Genomic DNA, 20,773 nt, shown 5'->3' on the forward strand with positions numbered 1-20,773 from the left:
CTGGGATGCCTCTTTGGACCCATATCGGATTTCCTGAAATGATCAAATACACTGACTAACTGCAAGGAAAGCAGAGAGGCTTATAAAAGCACATACACTCACTAAGCACTCTATTAGGAACACCTGTACGTTCACTTACTCATGCAGTTATCTGAACAGCCAATCGTGGCAGGACTATGCTGCAAGCAAACATGCACATGCAGGTCTTGAGCTTATGATGATTTACACATCAAGCATCAGGCTGGGGAAGATCTCAGTGGTTTTTAATAGTGGCATGACTGTTGTGGTGCTAGACAGAGGGGTGGGAGTAGTTCTGTAACTACTGACCTCCTGAGATTCTTAAAGAGGAACTCCAGTGAAAATAATGTACTAAAAAAAGGTGCTTCATTTTTACAATAATTATGTATAAATTATTTAATCAGTGTTTGCCCATTGTAAACTCTTTCCTCTCCCTGATTTACATTCTGACATTTATCACATGGTGACATTTTTACTGCTGGCAGGTGAAGTCAGTGGAAGGAGATGCTGCTTGCTTTTTTGGCAGTTGTAAACTACTGTTATTTCCCACAATGCAACAAGGCTCCCACAGTGTGATGTCAGAACCATGGTCCTGACATCACACTGTGGGAGGGGGTTTCACCACAATATCAGCCATACAGAGACCCCTGATGATCCGTTTGTAAAGAGGAAAAGATTTCTCATGTGAAAGGGGGTATCGGCTACTGATTGGGATGAAGTTTAACTCTTGGTTATGGTTTTTTAAGCATATCAGTCTCTAGGGTTTACCAAGAATGGTACGAAAAACAACAAAAGTAGCATTTTGAGCTAAAAATTCTCTAAACAGAAACTCGTTAGTGATGAGAATGGCCAGACTGAAACTGGTAGGAAGATAACCACATTATAAGAGTTAAGGTGGTCATACATTTCTCGATGGAGACCAGTCTGACAATCATATAGATCCCTCTCTATTATTAGAGAGGGCTCTATTAGATGCCCACACACTGCACACATATCCTCCCCCGCTGTGTTGTAGGCTCACCTGTCCAGTGGCATGCCACCTCCTGTGTGACTGTCACATGTACTGACATCAATAGGAGAGGGGGGGGGGCATGTGGTACAGGTGCCTGGTGGCGACAAAGGCAAGACAGGAGACACGGGAAGAGGTGCACCAGTGGACATGTGAGGCTGCAACACTGCACAGCTTGGGGAATGGGGGGGGGAGGATTGTTGGGGGTCCGTTGGGAGTCACAAAAATTGTTCGACCCTACCACCACACACCATCCCTTTAAGGCGAGATCTTTGATGCATACAGGATCAACCATTTTCATTGATTTTGACTGGAAAATAATTGAGACAACGTTTGGGCAGATACACTGCGGCATCGTTCTATGCCAGATTCAATCATTATGATCGGATATGCCCATTTTTTTTTTTTGTACAGCTACAGTAAGATCAAAGAGGTGATCTTTTCTCACTTTTTTAAAACATCCCTTTTATTTCTGTCCTTAGGGCCACCAGAGCAGTCAAGCCATGTAAGTCCTTGAAGGTCTCTTCTCTAATGGGAGAAAGCACCATAAATGGAAAATGGATACAAATCCATATACTTTTTTTGTATCTAATATATCTAATTCCCCAATGTACGCATTTCCTGGAACTGGGCCTGTGTACACGACACATACAATGGCCAGCATGCGTACAATGGCTCTTCCCTTATTACAGCAGTAGTACAGTGTGTGCCTGCCAGAAACGGTCATATCCCATGATAAGTAAGAAAACAGTTGAGTCCTCCAGACTGGACATTTCTGACAATTTCTCACATTTTCAGCGACATCCTCACACAGAGCAAGTGGGGGGGGGGCACTTATGCAGTAAAGTTAAAGGGACACCTGAGGTGAGAGGGCTCTCGAGGCTACCATATTTATTTCTGAATCTGTAACTTTTAAAAAATAGAAAAACGGATACTTTTCTCAGGACGTGAAGCCTCTGGATCCTAATGAGGATTTCCACATCTAACTCAGCCAGCCTGATCCAGCTGGCTGAGTTAGATCATAGCAGTGGCCAAATTGAAAGTCTGCTTGTCGACTTTGCGCGCAGGCACATTAGCAGCTTTCTGCACGAGCGGAAATAGAGTCTGATCGGGTCCGCTCGACTGCACAGGCAGCTTAAAGAGACACTGAAGCGGAAAAAAAATTATGATATTATGATTTTTATGTGTAGTACAGCTAAGAAATAAAACATTAAGATCAGATACATCAGTCTAATTGTTTCCAGTACAGGAAGAGTTAAGAAACTCCAGTTGTTATCTCTATGCAAACAAGCCATTAACTCTCCAACTAAGTTTAGTTGTGGAGAGGGCTGTTATCTGACTTTTATTATCTCAACTGTTTTCTTTTTCTCTGCTAGAGGAGAGGTCATTAGTGCACAGACTGTTCTGAAAGACTCATTTTGAATGCTGAATGTTGTGTAATCTGCACATATTATAGAATGATGCAATGTTAGAAAAAACACTATATACCTGAAAATAAAAATATGAGAATATTTTCTTTGCTGCTAATCTTCTAGTAATTATTCATAGTACACAACCAATTCACTATATCATATATTTTTTTCGCTTCAGTGTCTCTTTAAGCCTGTGCAGTAGAGCAAACCTGATTGGGCCCATCTATTTCTGCCAGAGCCCAGGCAGCAAGTTGCTCGTGTACCTGCGCGCAAAGGCGACAAGCAGACTTTCAATTTGGTCACATTTACTAATTTGTAAGAAATAGGGGACCCCGTGGGAAACACTACGCTATCAGAGGCCACAGGCAATGGACCTGGTGTGCAATTTTAGCATTTATTTAATGGGTAGTGTTTCCCGCTGGGTCCTCTATTGCTTACAAATTAGTGGTCATAACTAAAACACCACGAGCAAGAAGCAACTGTGGGTCACCTTAACTAGACTAGCTCCCACTTAGGCTTCTTTCACATTAGACAATGCATGCAGGAGCCGATCTCCTGCACGCAATGAATAGCCTGCAGCGCGTCGTCGGGATGTTGCAGGGCAACGCTGATTAGCGGCGGTAGTTATAATTCACCCGACGGAAAAAGCACCGGCTCTGGACGATTAAAGGCTCCCAGGTGCGTTGAACTGCAATGCACCAAAACGTAGCATCGGATGTGAAAGGTAATATGAAAGTCTATGGACTTTCATATTACCTTAGTTAACTCATAGTTTTGAAAAAAAAGAGTTCTGATGTGAAAGCGCCCTTAAAGGATACTTTAAAACTAAATTTAAAGACGGGGGAGCAAGCATGTGTAGTGGGATCTCCTCATGCCCACCGCTCCCCCTGTTCTCCTCCGTTACCATGTACCGACCCCCCAAACGTAACTCCTAGTCAGGGTGGTCGCATCTGACTGCGCAGGCGCTGCCTGGTGGATGCGCATCCTTGATCGCACGCCAGCAGCCAGGAGCACTCTGCGTAAGCGCGCTACGTCACAACTACGTAATGTGCATGTGCAGAGAGCTCCCCTCTGCAGGCTTGCGATCGAGGATGTGTGTCTGCCGGGCAGCTACTGAGCAGTTGGCCCCAACAACCCCAACCAGGAAGTTTGGGGGATTGGTACCCTGTAACGGAGGTGGATGGAGTAGAACGGTGAACATGAGGAGAGCCGAGAGCCCACTATACATGCCTGCTCCCCGTTTTTAAATTTAGATGTGTGGTAAGGTAACTGAAGCCAGAGGGATATGAAGGCTGCCATATTTATTTCTTTTTAAACAATACCAGTTGCCTGGCTGTCCTACTGATCTGTAATACTTTTAGCCACAGCCCATGAACAAGCATGCCGCAGATCAGACGTTTCTGGCAATATTATCAGACCTGACACTACTGCAGCCAAACAGATCAGCAGGTCAGTCAGGAATCAGGTATTGTTTATTAGGAAATAAATATGGCAGCCCCCATATCCCTCTCACTATAGTTGCCCTTTAATTTCATTCTCATTTCAACTGTCAAACTGTTAATGCTAAGTAAATAAATGTATACATAGATTTATGAATGTCAATATGAGGAAACACAGCACACATACAGTAACATAAACACAAGCTAAATGCATGCATCTAATGAGGAAGCAAAAGCTGTGATACATCCGAAGTCCACATATTGCCCTTCTTGCTTTCACTTGTATAGTTAGCAGTTGTTGTCCAGATCGTTTTGCAAGCTGTGAGCCCTTTGCATCAGATCTACAGAACTGCAGCATTAAAGAGCTTCCCCTCTGACACCTCCCCTCCTCCCTGCACCCCCTGGTACCTGATCCGCACGGTTCCCTCCGTTCTCCTGCAACCAGAGAACAAGACGGTGTCAATGCAGAGTCTGCGTGCAGACAGCACGGGTCACATGACCCACAGAGGAAGCGCTGGTCACGAGGGGATGTGAAAGTCCCCTATAGAATGCAGCAGCGCCGCTGCGCAGAGCCCAGTGCAGGATAATAGGGAGCTTTCAGGTTCCGTCATCTTGGGCTCAGAACGAGGCTGAGCTCCGCTGTCAGTGTAACAGAGTTCACATTGCTATCTGTGCTAACAGTGCTAACAGATTTGTCTGTTATGAAAGTGTACAATGAAATGCAATGTATGAAAATTATATATAATTAAGTACAGTTAGTTTGAGAAAAGAAATACAAGTTTACAGTTACAACTATAGACTGACTACACTGAAGTTTAGATTAACTTTCGTAAATAAGATCATTTGACTCTCACAGATAATGAGCTACAGAAACCAGAAATAAGCTACATACTCACGCTGGTCTGAACCCAGCTGTAGGGTGGATGATAATGCACCTATTCAGTAGGAGACCTTTGGCAAGTCTTACACTGCTACTGCCAATAGAGCGCGCCCTAGTGGCTGCTGCTCTGCTCTGGCGCTTTGAGTCCGCAAGGAGAAAAGCGCAATATAAATGTTATTTGTCTTGTCTTGTCTTGTCTAATGACCACCATGACTGATAATCGGTCGTCAGACCGCGTACGTACAAAAAGGGCGCCCGGACAAAAAGGGCGCGGGGTGTAAACGCTAATTAATAATTAATCATTAATAGCGTTTATAAAAATAGTGTGCTATATTTCGTTTACAAATAATGTTTTACAAATGTTTTACAAAATTATAAATCGTTAAATAATGTTTATGAAATCGGCAATTGTGAAAACGTTAATCTTCCCAGTTTCAAAAGTGAAACTTATAATTACGTTTATTAAAAAAACGATAATATATGTTTTTGTCCACTAGCTGCCTGCACCCTTTTCTCCCGCTTCCCGTCAGACCAACGCATAGCTCCTAACTGTCCCTTTTTCGGAGGGACAGTCCCTTTTTGGAAGCCCTGTCCCTCTGTCCCCTTTTCCCTCTCATTTGTCCCTCTTTCAGGACTTTGTCCCTCTTTCTATATAAATATATATATTTATATACTAAAAATGTGTTTGATTGACTCTAAACTTTATTCACATCCTTTAAATTGATATGTTACTAATTTTAAAATGTTACTATGAAGGAAAATGAACCAGGATTGTGGTTTGAATGATAAAACAACATATTTTTCTTATGGAATCTTTTATAGTATGCGTGACTAGGAACGTGGTGGGGCGTGGCCACGGGGTGTGACAGGGGCGTGGCTTAAGTGTCCCTTTTTCTCATCTCAAAAAAGTTGGGAGGTATGCCAACGTGTGTACAGCGACTACGATCGCAAAAGATCCAGCATGTCAGATCTTTAGTGATGGCGCCCAACACCAGAGCAGCACACAACAGCATCGTTCCCCGCGCCCCCGCCTCCCTGCGCACCAGAAGTCATTTGCGCTTAGTTGCCCCCCACCTAGCAAAAGATGCGTCTCAGCCAGGAGGCTGATGACACACCTGTACAGCGTCATCAGCAGAGGCATATCTAGAGGGGTGCAGGCATGGCTCGTGCCATGGGCGCCACAGCACCATGGGCACCTTGCATGGCCCTGTTCTGTAACCCATGCCTGCCCTTGTGCCATGCTGCCCCTGTGCTGAGTCCCATGCCTGTCCCTGTACTGTACCACCATGTCTACCCCTGTGCTGAGCCACCATCCCTGCCCCTATGCCTCTCCATCACTCAGATCAGATTCATTCTGTTATCTGGGGAACATGGTTACTTAATTTATGTATGTAGGGTGCACTTGGCGGCCATAGACTTAGGCCTCTTTCACACGAACGTTTATTGCAGGCGTCTGTAAGCGTTCTGAACGCCTATCTGCCTCCCTAATAATAGGAGCGAATGGGGGTGTTAATTTTTCCTGAACAGTAAGCGTTTGTATGCGGTAGATGAGGTGTGCGGTGATCGTGCGTTTGTAAACCGCCGCATGTCGCGTCTGGGAGCAGCTACTGCGTACAAACGCTTGGCTGGAGGGGATGCAATCGCCTATGAACGCTTGGCAATGCTACGCTATCGTTTGTCAAGCGTTTGGGGAGTGTCTTGGAGGACTGGAAGTGGCCCATAATGCCTTGAGGTGTTACAGGAAGTGCGCAGTTGGAGTTTGTTGGGACACTGCACAACATGGCTGAGGAGATTGATCCTGTTGCTCTCATTGACCAGGTGGAGCGGCGGCCAGAACTTTGGGATGTCGCATTAGATGATTACCATAATGTTTACAAGAAGACCCGAGCATGGGAAAGTGTGGCGACGTTCTTTTATGAGAAGTATGAAACATTTGATACGCGGAGGAAAGCACGCATATGTAAGTGTTTTTTTACTGTCATATCTCTGGCTGTACTTGGTGTGTGTGTGTGTGTATGTATGTATGTGTGTGTGTGTAGTGTGTGTGTGTGTGTGTGGTGACGGTGTGTGTGTGTGTGTGTGTGTATGTAGGGGGGGGGGTCTTGTTTCCTTTTGTGTAATTTTGACTTTTTTGTTTGGTTTTGTGTTTTTTCCTGTTCATGTAGTGAAAATGTTAAAAGTCAAATGGAAAAGTCTGCGCGATCGTTTCAAGAAAGATCATGATAAAAGCAAAGAGGAGAGAAGTGGCCAAGGTTTGAAGAAATATCGATTCCACCCTATGTACCAGTCACTCATGTTTCTTGTTCCATCGCTAGAGAAAAGAGTGTAAGTATCTAAAACTCCTGTGGTGATATTATGTCCAGTATAATGTTGTGAGCGCATGTAATTTTCATTAGGCAAAACATAATGTTTTATTTTTTTTTTTGTGGTTCTGGTATGATTGTATGGATTCTTCCACAGTGGCTAACATGTGCATGGTTATGATCCTAATCAATCATTTTGTAATATTTATATGCCATCAATGTCATTAACGATTGGAATTCCCACTTTAAATTTTTCATTAATATTTTTCCATTCTTCATTCTCATTCTCATTCTTCATTCTCATTCTTCATGCTCATTCTCATTCTCATTCTTCATTCTCATTCTTCATTCTTCATTCTCATTCTTCATTCTTCATTCTCATTCTCATTCTTCATGCTCATTCTCATTCTCATTCTTCATTCTCATTCTCATTCTTCATTCTCATTCTTCATTCTTCATTCTCATTCTTCATTCTTCATTCTCATTCTCATTCTTCATGCTCATTCTCATTCTCATTCTTCATTCTCATTCTTCATTCTTCATTCTCATTCTTCATTCTTCATTCTCATTCTCATTCTTCATGCTCATTCTCATTCTCATTCTTCATTCTTCATTCTCATTCTCATTCTTCATTCTCATTCTTCATTCTCATTCTTCATGCTCATTCTCATTCTCATTCTTCATTCTCATTCTTCATTCTTCATTCTCATTCTTCATTCTCATTCTTCATTCTCATTCTTCATGCTCATTCTCATTCTCATTCTTCATTCTCATTCTTCATTCTCATTCTTCATTCTTCATTCTCATTCTCATTCTTCATGCTCATTCTCATTCTCATTCTTCATTCTTCATTCTCATTCTCATTCTTCATTCTCATTCTTCATTCTCATTCTTCATGCTCATTCTCATTCTCATTCTTCATTCTCATTCTTCATTCTTCATTCTCATTCTTCATTCTCATTCTTCATTCTCATTCTTCATGCTCATTCTCATTCTCATTCTTCATTCTCATTCTTCATTCTTCATTCTCATTCTTCATTCTCATTCTCATTCTTCATTCTCATTCTTCATTCTCATTCTTCATGCTCATTCTCATTCTCATTCTTCATTCTCATTCTTCATTCTTCATTCTCATTCTTCATTCTCATTCTCATTCTTCATTCTCATTCTTCATTCTCATTCTTCATGCTCATTCTCATTCTCATTCTTCATTCTCATTCTTCATTCTTCATTCTCATTCTTCATTCTCATTCTTCATTCTCATTCTCATTCTTCATTCTCATTCTTCATTCTTCATTCTCATTCTTCATTCTCATTCTTCATGCTCATTCTCATTCTTCATTCTCATTCTCATTCTTCATTCTCATTCTTCATGCTCATTCTCATTCTCATTCTTCATGCTCATTCTCATTCTCATTCTTCATTCTCATTCTTCATGCTCATTCTCATTCTCATTCTTCATTCTCATTCTTCATTCTCATTCTCATTCTTCATTCTCATTCTTCATGCTCATTCTCATTCTCATTCTTCATTCTCATTCTCATTCTCATTCTTCATTCTCATTCTCATTCTTCATTCTCATTCTTCATGCTCATTCTCATTCTCATTCTTCATTCTCATTCTTCATTCTTCATTCTCATTCTTCATTCTCATTCTCATTCTTCATTCTCATTCTTCATGCTCATTCTCATTCTCATTCTTCATTCTCATTCTTCATTCTTCATTCTTCATTCTCATTCTTCATTCTCATTCTCATTCTTCATTCTCATTCTTCATGCTCATTCTCATTCTCATTCTTCATGCTCATTCTCATTCTCATTCTTCATTCTCATTCTTCATTCTTCATTCTCATTCTTCATTCTCATTCTCATTCTTCATTCTCATTCTTCATGCTCATTCTCATTCTTCATTCTTCATTCTCATTCTCATTCTTCATGCTCATTCACATTCTTCATTATTCTCCCTGATTCCTCTTCCACAGACCGCATTAGGGTGTATCCCTGGTAGCCAGATATCTGAGATTCTAGATAAATATTTTGATCTTATCCTTTATTGTAGTACTTCTGGCAATGTAGAAGATGATGATGATGACGAAGAACCACACCTTGCTTCAGCCAATGACTCAACAGAGTGTGCAGGTGACACAAACACACACAGGGCAGACAGTGATGTTGAATTGGTGATCAATGGGAAACAGTCGTCCTCTGGGGCCCACACATCAAAGCCAATTGGTAAAGTTGGTCGCCCACGACGTCGTAAATTGGTTGAGGAAGATACTGAAATTCTGGATGCCCTTAGTACTATGCGTTCAGACCTAATAGAGACTAATAATGATGCAGATAAAGATGATCCAATTTTGGATTTTCTAAAATCCCTTGCTCCTGACATCAAACTTGTGCCAGCTGAGAAAATGACAAAATTGAAAGTTGAGATAATGAATGTGATTTTGTCTGCTCAAAAAGATACACACAGTGACCAGGGTGCTTGTGATGGTTTTTTTGACACACCATTGAGTATTGTGGCAACTCACGCAAAACCCTTCAATAGTGCCTCATTACCAATGCATGCATCATCCAATTCACAAGCTCGCAACAATAATGATAAAGGCCCCAGCCACATGCCCTTTACTACTCTCAGTTCTACTTCTACTCACTCATCTTCTACATTGTCACATTCTTTGGGTAAACACCAGTACTTGCCTCAACAAACTCCAACTTTGCTGCCACAATACTCATTGCCATATAATCATTCCAACAAGCAGACATACAACAACAGCACAACAAACAACACCACCTCCTTGCACAATATGCCTTCCTTTTCAATGCCATCTTTGTCCTCAACCTCCACATCGTATAGGTTTGTCAAAAGCACACATAACACATCATATGTTGCGGATCTAGAGGATGTCCATGGCCACTCCCAGCCCCTATTTGATGATGTGCCACACACTAGTCACAGCACTTCAGAGGCAGTGGGATCTAGCTTGCAGACTTTGTCTGCTGCCTCTTCCGCTTTTCAGTAAAATGTGAACAATGTTCATGCTATACTTGTGATGATGGTAACATCACAATGTTCCTATGTTTATGGTTAGAATCTAATTATGAAGGTTATGGTTTTGTTTTGTTGTCTGTTATGGCAGATGTTTGTAGTTGAATGCTTTCGCCTTCCGAACTTGAAGGACAACAAAAGAGGGAGGGATATGGTGTCAGACATATACATTTTTTGTCAAATAATACCAGCTGACTGTGTCTACTGGTTATCCTCAGCCTCAAAGACTGCCAGGCCTCGTTTTGTGTTTTTTTTTTGGTAAATGTTCTTTATGCTTGAAGGATGATATTACTTATGTTTTTCAAAAAAATAATGTCCTGTAATCCAAGTGCTATACTGTAAAATGCACAATATATGTCTGGCAACATATTGGACAGATTTCTCTTGTCTTTCCCTCTTGGGTACCATGTGTTTGTAGGTTACCAACAACACAAACACAGGTATAAATGGCACACAATCATTTGATATACATGATGTGTTTGGTGGACAGGGTGTAAGTATAATTATTGATAGGTGCAATAGTGCTGTGTAAGTGATGTTATGTAATGTAGCAATCCAAGCTATTTGATAGTTGCGTGTCTCTCTCTCTCTCTCTCTCTCTCTTTCAGTATACACGTCTCTATCTTTGTCTCTCTCTCTCTCTCTCTCTCTCTCTCTCTCTCGCTCTCTCTCTCTCTCTCTCTCTCTCTCTTCTCTCTCTCTCGCTCTCTCTCTCTCTCTCTCTCTCTCTCTCTCTCTCTCTCGCTCTCTCTCTCTCTCTCTCTCTTCTCTCTCTCTCTCTCTCTCTCTCTCTCTCGAGAGAGAGAGAGAGAGAGAGACAGAGAGAGAGAGAGAGATGTATGGAGAGAGAGAGAGAGAGAGAGAGAGAGAGAGAGACACAGAGAGAGAGAGAGAGATGTATGGAGAGAGAGAGAGAGAGAGACAGAGAGAGACAGAGAGAGAGAGAGATGTATGGAGAGAGAGAGAGAGAGAGACAGAGAGAGAGAGAGAGATGTATGGAGAGAGAGAGAGAGACAGAGAGAGAGAGAGAGATGTATGGAGAGAGAGAGAGAGAGAGAGACAGAGAGAGAGAGAGAGAGAGAGAGATGTATGGAGAGAGAGAGAGAGAGAGACAGAGAGAGACAGAGAGAGAGAGAGAGATGTATGGAGAGAGAGAGAGAGAGAGTGAGAAGGTGTTTTTCATAGCCGTATTAGAAGGCCACATTATATGAGATTTGTTTTTTTGGAAGCAGCTTCCATAAAGCTAACAATGTTTATAGGTCGGAGTACTCCAGCACAAACTTACATATTTGATATGATAAATATGTACATTGTGATGGAATATTCTCACGCAACGTTACGGCATTACAGTAAACATTCCAAGCCCTTCGATATGGTGCAAATGCTGACATGCAATTATACATTAGCATGTTCTAAGGATGTGGCGCAATCAAGGATGTCACTACATACAACATCCTTCCTCATCCTGCCATATGTATCCACGAGGCTACATGTACTGTACATGACTTGTGCACAAACACCTAACCAAAGACATTATGAGGTCAATAATGTTGTTGTTATTACTTGACTTCAAGGGCCACTATAAAAAACAAACACAACAAATAGAATACATGTAAACACATACAGCTAAGAAGTGTACATGTTTCGGACTGGCATTTTAAAATAATGGCAGTTATTGAAGCTTACTGTCATTTTCAGTAGGATGTCTAAATATGAGATTCTTGAGGTTTTCCACTACTTCATATCTGCATAAGGCTTTAATAACAAGGATTGGGGTATTTGTAAACACAGCGTCCATGACAAGGATATAGATAAAGTTACAGGCGCATCACCGACCTGTTTAGAAAAATTTATCATCGTTGCCCAGAGCAACTGGCAAGTAGTATGTGCTTTAACATAACCACATTACACACACACCATCCCCCATAAGGATATGCGCAAGGGCAAAACATGTCGTTTAGGGTCAATTTCTACAACCTACTGGTAGTGACAGCAGCATACTTCTGAAAAGCATTGATGCCTAATATGTCACTGAAACATATTAACTTCTTATTTGGGTGTGTTTATGTTAGGTAGCAGAAAGATGCTTACCATGACAGTGGTCCGAGAATATGCTACGTTATGTTTACACTTTTGGCACTGTGGTGAAAAACATACATATCAGTATTGTGATGTTTGCACATAAAAAAACTAAACTTAGGTTGTTGCGTTGGCTTGATATCCAACATAAAGCGATGTTGTCACATTTGTGATTGTGTAGACATTTTGGTTTCATTAGCAGATGCTCCTTTATTTCATTATTATTCGATACTGTAGTTCTCTCAGGAAAAACCAACATGTACATGTTTGATTGTAGTACATTCAAACATATATCACTATAGTTATGTGAGTTTACAGTACAATAACTAAGACAATCCACTGCCCAGTCAGTACATTAAACACTTCTTATTTGTGCACAGTGCTTTTATTACATATAGCATGTCAACACAACTCCAGATGATAGTGATATGGACAGTTCACAAAAGAAGTCGCCACACCATCTCTTCATGTATGGGTGCTTGACGAAGTGACCTGGCCAATGACACATCAATTCAATCCAAGTATCAAAGATCATCAGCACAACAATCTCCAATGCACATACTTTCTATTGTGGCATTTTCCACACGATACACCAACAATTGTTTCGGGGGGCACACAGGGGTCACCTTTATCAAAGCATGTGGTGAACGTAAGCACATGCCTTGATAAAGGGGGACCCGTGTGTCCCCCAAAACAATTGTTGGTGTATCGTGTGGAAACTGCCACAATAGAAAGTATGTGCATTGGAGATTGTTGTGCTGATGATCTTTGATACTTGGATAGTGATATGGAGGCTGCCATCTTTGAATCATTTGCACACATAGCAGTTGCCTGCCACTTATGGTGAATGTGTTTACATATTATTTCCAGGTAACCGGAGACTATGTCCATGCATGCAGCACATCATGTGTCATTATTAATTTATTATGTTTGATCATGAAGTAGTCATATGCTTGGTCGAGGCTTCGACTCACACACGACTACTGCATGAATCTCAACATGACTGGCAGGCAACTGCAATAGTTAGAAATGACAACAATACGTTCTCCTTTATATCCCTCTCACCTGTGGTATCCTTGTACATTACAAGTGTGAGCAATATGGTGAAGGACCTAATAAGGTTAGGTATAGCTCTAACTTACATGCCAGGTGTATGTAATGTGACCTTATACATTTTTTAGACCACAATGTATGTCGGGTGGAAACAGAAGTGACGTTGTTGGGTGCATTACAGTCTGATTGTACATATAAACAAACATGCAGATGATGTAGTGTGTATGGCACTCTTGTCAGATCTACATTAATACATTATCTGCATGCGTGTTGAGGGGTTGTGGGGACAAATGATTCTACAAAGAATATTAGCTGCATAGTAAAGATAATGGTATTGTGTCATAACACATTGAGAGGGCTTCCGGCATATGTCTGACTTGACAATGGTTACTTCAACTCAAACATAAGTGAATATGCTATAGGCTTGCCAATATTACAACCTCACATTACACGGGAAAAAGGATATGTAATGCTAATACGGTACAAATGATGTTCTTGTTATGATAATAGTTTTGCGTACGTTGCACATGCACTTAATAAAGTTTGCCATATCACCGACTGGTCTTTACAGATGTACCTGTCCATATAAGTCACTTGACACCATTGTGCAATACTACCATTCTTGCAGACATATCCAATCACAGTATGTACTCATGTACTGATATGAATGTAGAGAGGCAATAAATGTGTACATCTTACATGTCATGTCATGTACATTACTGACAATGGGTGCATCAATGCTGTTCAAAGTTTAATTTGTATATTATCACAATATGTTGATGTTATGATCTGATATGTATGTGAACCAAGTGCTTGTTACACTAATAAAAAAGTAACAATCATCATGAGTTTGTGTTTTTGAATTAGACATGTACGAAAATAATGTTTGTGGTATAGTTTCCTATGAAACATCCACACATTTTGTATTAAATAAGTGTGGACGAAGAATGTTTGCACACTATGAACATTGCTGTTTTTTATTAAGTATATATATGTTGAAATATGTGTATCTCGAATTCACTACCCATCCTCACTTTCTCCCCCTCTCTCTCATTTTAATTCTCTCTTGTTCTGTAGCATCTCTCACAAACAAAGAGAGAAGCAGAATGAAAGAGACCAACAGGATGTGTTTAATGTAATCCTAAGGAAATAAAGGCCAAATTAAATGCTACTAATATGTTGGCTGCCATATTTGTTGCACTGTAAACAATACCAATTTTTGGGATGAAATGCATAGCAATTGGGTTACAATAGTGTAGGAATCACACCACAAACAAGCATGCATCTAATGTAGTGACGTCATACACACATGAGTATGAGATGTATGGTTGTTCAGGATATATGGATATAAATTTTTGGGGATGAGGATCAACTAGATAGGCAGGCAAATGGGAATGATTCTAAGGTAGAACAATTTACAGGCAACACATTTCGGTAACTCCATTTGGCATGACATTGAAAAGTTACGAAGTTTGGGCCTGTTGAAAATGAAATCAATTGATTATATGGAAACTCACAGTACATTTGACACAATGACATCACGAATGCCTTTATTAACAACTTAGCAGAAAACCAGCTCTGCTTGAAACAAATAGAACACAAAATTAGGGAATGCGTAATAAAGAAAAAGCAATACTAATGGGTGACAAACTGACCATCTTGTGACATAAAAAAAGCCGCGAACTTGTCACGCACATTAGCTGCCTCGACATTGCCACGGACTGCATGACCAGCAAGATCCGGAAGAGTGTCCACCTCCAACAGGTCTTCTGCACGAGGATCCTTGGTGCGCAGGTAATTATGCAACACACATGTTGCTTTGATGACAAAGTCAACATTGTCAGGCTTCAGCTGCATACAAGATCTGAGTACACGCCATTTGTTAGCTAAAATGCCAAATGTACACTCCACATATCTGCGAGCCATTGTGAGCCTAAAGTTGAAAAGCCTTTTTCTGTCATTTAAATCGCGTTTGGGAAACGGTTTTAATAAGTTGACATGTAGGCCAAAAGCCTCATCACCCACTAGCACATGTGGTAGTGCTTCTCCTCCTTCAACAAGGGGCCTTGGCTCGGGAATGTCAAACTGTTGGCTATATAACCTTCGGCCCATTGGTGACAACCGAAACACATTTGCATCTGCTGTGCTCCCATAAGCACCTACGTCGATGGCCAAAAACTTATAAGTAGTATCGGCAATGGCCATTAAAACAACTGAAAAGAATTTCTTATAATTATAATACAAGGAGCCACTGTTGGGTGGCACCTGAATTTGTAGATGTTTTCCATCCAAGGCGCCAATGCAATTAGGAAATTGAGCATTCTGCCGGAAACCTTCCGCTGCTTCTCTCCACATCTGCATTGTAGGTTGAGGCATAAATAATGGCTGCAGAACATTCCATATTGCCTTGCACGTCTCATGTACGATGCCTTGAATGGTAGAAATGCCTAGTAAAAAATGATAGTGCAAGGAAGTAAACGAATTCCCTGTGGCAAGATATCTGAAAAACATAACATCCAAAAAATGAAAAATACCTTCTTGGATAGTACATACAAACAAACAGTCATACAAATATTTCTAGTAATACCTGAGGGTCAGTAGAAGACGTTGTGCAGGACATATCATTCTTCGCATGTTGGTTCTCTGATGAGCAATATGAGGTGTCAACAAAACCAATAGTTCATCAAAATTAGGAATTGACATTCTAGTAAAATTAAAAAAAATTTCCGGATTCCTGCGCAAGTCTTCATATAAGACTTTGAAGGCTCCCTTCTTACCCCTCATGGATAACATTGGATGTACCCAAAAACGCCTACCACTCAAAACCCTTTGCCTTCTACGACGTAAAAGGACCCTCAGGGTAAGAATGTGGCAATGCAATAATAGCAGACGAGTACGCCTATTCATTCTAACAAAATGTTTGCCTAATTTTGTGCAGCACAATTCGAGGTAGGCACAAACAGGAAGTAATCTTCAATGTTCTGTGCATTTTCACATCCTTTTGTAGGTGAAGTTCCAAATTCTACACCATTTTTGATCTTTTACTTCCTAGATCACATCAATATTTCCTGTTATGACCACCAATTTCACTTCCAAGTTAAGGTAAACACTTCCAGGTTACTGCCTAAACATGACTTCCTGGTAAAGTTGGTCATTTCCTCTTTGCCAAAGTGAAATTTTTGAAAATTGAAGGTGTTCTCCTTTAACAAAAACGCTTTCGAATGCACCCCAAACGCTTTGTAAACGCAATACACGCGTTAACGCAGCGTTAAACACCCAACCGCAACCGCCTCACAAACGCTCATTAAACGCCTATCATGAACGCCAATTAACGCTTACTAACACACATACAAACTTGAGCTGCTTCGATAAGTGCTTACGTAGCAGTAAACGCAATGCTCAACTGCAGCCCGTCTGAAAGAGGCCTTATACATGTAGCTTTGCAGCAGATTTGACCATCAGATAGATTTCTGTCAGATGCCTGTCAAGTGGAATATGACAGGAATCTATCTGATGTGTGCCACACACTAGGAACAGATTTCCAATAGATTTCAGACTGAAATCTATTGGAAATCTATTGAAAATCGATCTAAATGTATTATTGCACAATTAGATCCAATGCAACTCTATGGGCCATCAATCTGCTGCCAGCAGCAGATCGATCTAGATTTTCCATCCTGTCAGATAAATCAAATCGATTGGCTGATTTGAAAGAATCGATTTCTGATCGATTCTATCAAATTGATCGATGGCTGAAATTGGCCAGTGTATGGGTCCCTTTAGTGTTAGAAAAGAGGACAGAGAGGAAATAAGAACAGATATTTCCCAAAAAGTATCTTCAGCAGTATCCAGACCCAAAAATCATAGGCAACCATAACACATGTACACAAGAAAAGATGCTGTTTTTAGAGGGGAAGGGGGCTCTGACAAGGAGGGGGGGGGGCAGTTTCAATGTTTGCCATAGGCACTTTATTACCCAGATACGCCCCTGGTCATCAGTGCTCTGTCACCCAGCAGGGATCGGACCGCAATCCCTTGTGGGATAGAAATCCAACAGACATACCCTAGGTGAGTATGGGCCTTAAAGAAAACCTGTAACTACAAAACGTTTCCCTGGGGGGTACTCGCCTCCGTAGGGGGAAGCCTCCGGATTCGATCTAAGCCGCCCTCCCCCGTCCTCCTGTGTCCCACGGCGGTCTCGCTCTGGCCCTCCGAACAGTGGGAATGTAAATATTTATCTCCCCGGCTCCAGCGCAGGCGCAGTATCCGCTTGGAGATAGGCGGAAATAGGCGATCGCTGTTGGCCTGCTCTACTGCGCAGGCGCAAGTCTCCTGCGCCTGCGTAGAAGAGCGGACCCAACAGAGATTGGGTATTTCCGCCTATCTCCATACGGTTTGCCGCAACAGCGCCTCCGCTAGACCCAGGAAAGGTAAATAAATCAGTGCTTGTCAGCCTTGTCGAGGGAGGATTCCGGGACACTTCGGGGGAGCCAGCGCTGGACTGCCTGCAGCTACAGGAGGGGAAAGCCTCATTGGGACCCTGAGGCTTCCCCCTACCGAGGTGAGTACCCCCCAGGGGACCTTTTTTTGTTACAGAGTCTCTTTAAGGTGTACCCATACCTTCCAACTTTTGAGATGAGAAAGAGGGACGCTTAAGCCACACCCCTGACCACGCCCCATCACACCTCTAGTCACGCATACTATAATAAAAATTTCATAAGAAAAATATGTTTTATAATTCAAACCCACACTGATCCTCTATCCTGGTTCGTTTTCCTTTATATTAACATTTTAAAATGAGTAATATATCAATTTAAAGGATGGGAATAAAGTTTAGAGTCAATCATACACATTTGTAATAGAGAAATATATATATTTACATAGAAAGAGGGATAAAGTGCTGAAAGAGATACAAATGAGGAGGAAAGAGGAACAGGGCTCCCAAAGAGAGACTGTCCCTCTAAAAGAGGGACAGTTGGGAGCTCAGCTATGGTGTACCTGAGACAGAAAAAAAAAGTATTCATACATACCTGGGGCTTCCTCCAGCCCTCTGTCTGTCCCAGTAAACCTGTCAGTTGCGGCCTTGCCACATGATGCGCATGTGCGACATAGCCACGCACGCTCCCCTCTCACACTCTCGCCACTGAGAGCATTCGGCGGTGGGAGCGCAATGGGGGCATGCATGTGCATTACGCAATGACAGATATAACTGGATGGCCACAGGAGGATTGAGGCAGCCCGGGAGGATGGTGAGGGAGCGAACCGCCTGAAGGGGGCTGGAGGAAGCCTCAGCTATGTATGAATACTTTTATTTTTGTCTTAGGTTTCCTATAAGTAGTGGCTGAACTGAAACGATGCACAAGGCTAATCAGATTCAGAACATTAGTTTATGCACACCTGAAGTGAGAGGGATGTGGAGGCTGACAGATTTATTTCATTTTGAGCAATGCACATTGCCTGGCTGTCCTGCTGATCCACTGCCTCTCTAAGGGCCTGTTTCCACACCACACAGAATGGATGCAGAAAAACTGACTCCAATGAATGCCTATGGGAAAATCTGCATAAGAAAAATCGCGTTTAGTGGAAACAGGCCCATAGGCATTCATTGGAGTCAGTTTTTCTGCATACATTCTGCATCTAATCTGCGTGTAGTGGAAACAGGCCCTAAGGCCTCTTTTCCAGGAGCAGCTGAAGGTGTTGAATTTACCGCCTGTAAGCTGCTCCCATCCACCAGCCTAGAGCACAGCTCAGGCACAAAATTAGATTTTTGGGGGGCACCTTGTAACGAATCAAACACGCCACGCGGTGTTAGCGTGGCATGTAATTGCAGCTGAATGGTGCTTGTGTTCGGAAGCCAGACAGCTGATCTGCTCAACAAATGAACAGTTCAGTTCTACCATCCGTGGAAACGAGGCCTTATACTTTTAGCCTTAGACCCTGAAAAAGCATGCACATTAGATGGTGGGCATTCGATTGTGAGCTTCTGTTTGGACAGTTCTTGACATAACTATGCACTCTAAAGTGCTGCAAGAGACCCTCATGAGGCCCTCAAAATCCAATACAGCAATCATAAGGCCCCCAATAGACAAATGCTGCAATCATGATGTCAGAAGTGACAAATGCAGCAATCATGAGGCCCCCCCCCAAGTGACAAATGCAGCAATGATGAGGCCTCTGAGAGACAAATGCAGCAATCATGAGGTCCCCAAGTGACAACTTCAGTAATCGTGAGGCCTCCAAGAGACAAATTCAGCAATCATGAGGCCCCCCAGGTGACAAATGTAGCAATAATCAAGTCCAGTACCCCGACACACCAGTTTTAGGTAACCAGAGGGGCCCATTATAGGGCTCCTAATGACCTACATGGGGTCATTCTATACTAGTGGAAGCTATTCCATATATAGAATAGAATGACCCCATGTAGGCCATTAGGAGCCATTTGTTGCAGCCACATCCCCCCAGAGGCCCCTGAGCCAGCTGCTGAGCACCCAAGATCACCCCCCCCCAACTTAAATGTTCTCCCTGTGGCCCCTGCAATGTCTTCTGCAGAATAGCGTCTCACCTGTCCTAATGGACATATTCTTTTTTACTTACTAACATGTGCTGGGTCACAGGGGAGAGGCGCCCCTGCGAGGACAAAGGTATGAGTGTATGGAGGCACAGACTGACAGGGGTGTGCGCCCACAGGGACAGGTGAGATACTACTCTGCCAAAGACATTACAGGGGCCCTGGGAAACACAGTTGGTGTCACGTACCTGGAGGTAAGGAGACCGATGTGCTGAGGACAGCAACCCCTGCGGCTTATCAACCCCAAGCCCTGAACTGGGAACAGGTGACTTGGGTTAACACGGGGCAGGAGTGCTCGCAGATCCAGTCGTTGGAGTGAGCAGGAACTGGAGACTCCCGCAAGACGGGTCTGGTACTGCAATGACCCGTACACCAGAGATGATGTTGCCACGCAGGTTCTGTAACAGGCTGGTAGAACAGCAGATCCTTGAGCGGTCCGGGGTCGGTAGCAGAGCAGGTAGTCAGACTGGCAGGGTTTGGCAACAGAGCGGGTTATCAGACAGGCAAGGTTCGGCAGCAGAGCGGGTAGTCGTACAGAGCAGGGTTCGGCAACAGAGCGGGTTATCAGACAGGCAAGGTTCAGCATGGAGTAGGTCAGGGATCAGGCAGACAAAGTGTCACGTCACAGGAGCAAACTTGCTGCAATACCACAGCACAGAGGTCTGGGCTCTCCAGGCTTAAATAGGCCGTTTGGCGCGCACCGCGCGACGCGCACACAACATAGTGCGTCACGCGCACACGGAGCAGCGCGTCATGCGCGCATGCGCAAACGCGAACACGCACATGCGCGATACACACGCGCACGCACGCGCACACACGCACAACAAGAAGAAGATGCATAAAACAGCCATCTTTGCGCGCGCGCGTGCACAGCAATCATGCCCACACCTTGCGGCGCCAACACTTTCGCCGCACAACGCCACGCGCGCTGGAGAGCCCCGACAGAACACCCTGCCGGGAGGCC

General features: G+C 42.7%; 3 protein-coding genes across 5 annotated transcripts in view; 1 reads left to right on the plus strand and 2 right to left on the minus strand.

Moving 5' to 3' along the window:
* Positions 1-4,373, minus strand: part of WDR91 (WD repeat domain 91) — a 60,528-nt gene extending 56,155 nt beyond the window's left edge. For 2 of the 3 annotated variants that reach the window (XM_068277960.1, XM_068277957.1), the window contains exon 1: positions 4,287-4,373. The gene's annotated coding sequence lies outside the window, so the exon portion shown is untranslated. The remainder of the gene's footprint in view (positions 1-4,286) is intronic. The other variant, XM_068277959.1, reaches the window with a different exon arrangement.
* Positions 4,374-6,537: 2,164 nt separating this feature from the next.
* On the plus strand, positions 6,538-10,083 carry LOC137562410 (uncharacterized). The gene is made up of 3 exons (XM_068273751.1): positions 6,538-6,718; positions 6,924-7,083; positions 9,120-10,083. The coding sequence occupies exons 1-3, from the start codon at positions 6,538-6,540 to the stop codon at positions 10,081-10,083; spliced, it is 1,305 nt and encodes a 434-aa protein (XP_068129852.1).
* Positions 10,084-14,582: 4,499 nt separating this feature from the next.
* Positions 14,583-15,903, minus strand: LOC137561700 (uncharacterized). The gene is made up of 2 exons (XM_068273042.1): positions 15,829-15,903; positions 14,583-15,741 (listed from the first exon to the last, which is right to left on the minus strand). The coding sequence occupies exons 1-2, from the start codon at positions 15,873-15,875 to the stop codon at positions 14,877-14,879; spliced, it is 912 nt and encodes a 303-aa protein (XP_068129143.1). The 5' UTR covers positions 15,876-15,903; the 3' UTR covers positions 14,583-14,876.
* Between the last annotated feature and the right edge of the window lie 4,870 nt (positions 15,904-20,773).

This window comes from Hyperolius riggenbachi, chromosome 3 (assembly GCF_040937935.1).
Source record: "Hyperolius riggenbachi isolate aHypRig1 chromosome 3, aHypRig1.pri, whole genome shotgun sequence".
Lineage (NCBI taxonomy): Eukaryota > Metazoa > Chordata > Amphibia > Anura > Hyperoliidae > Hyperolius > Hyperolius riggenbachi.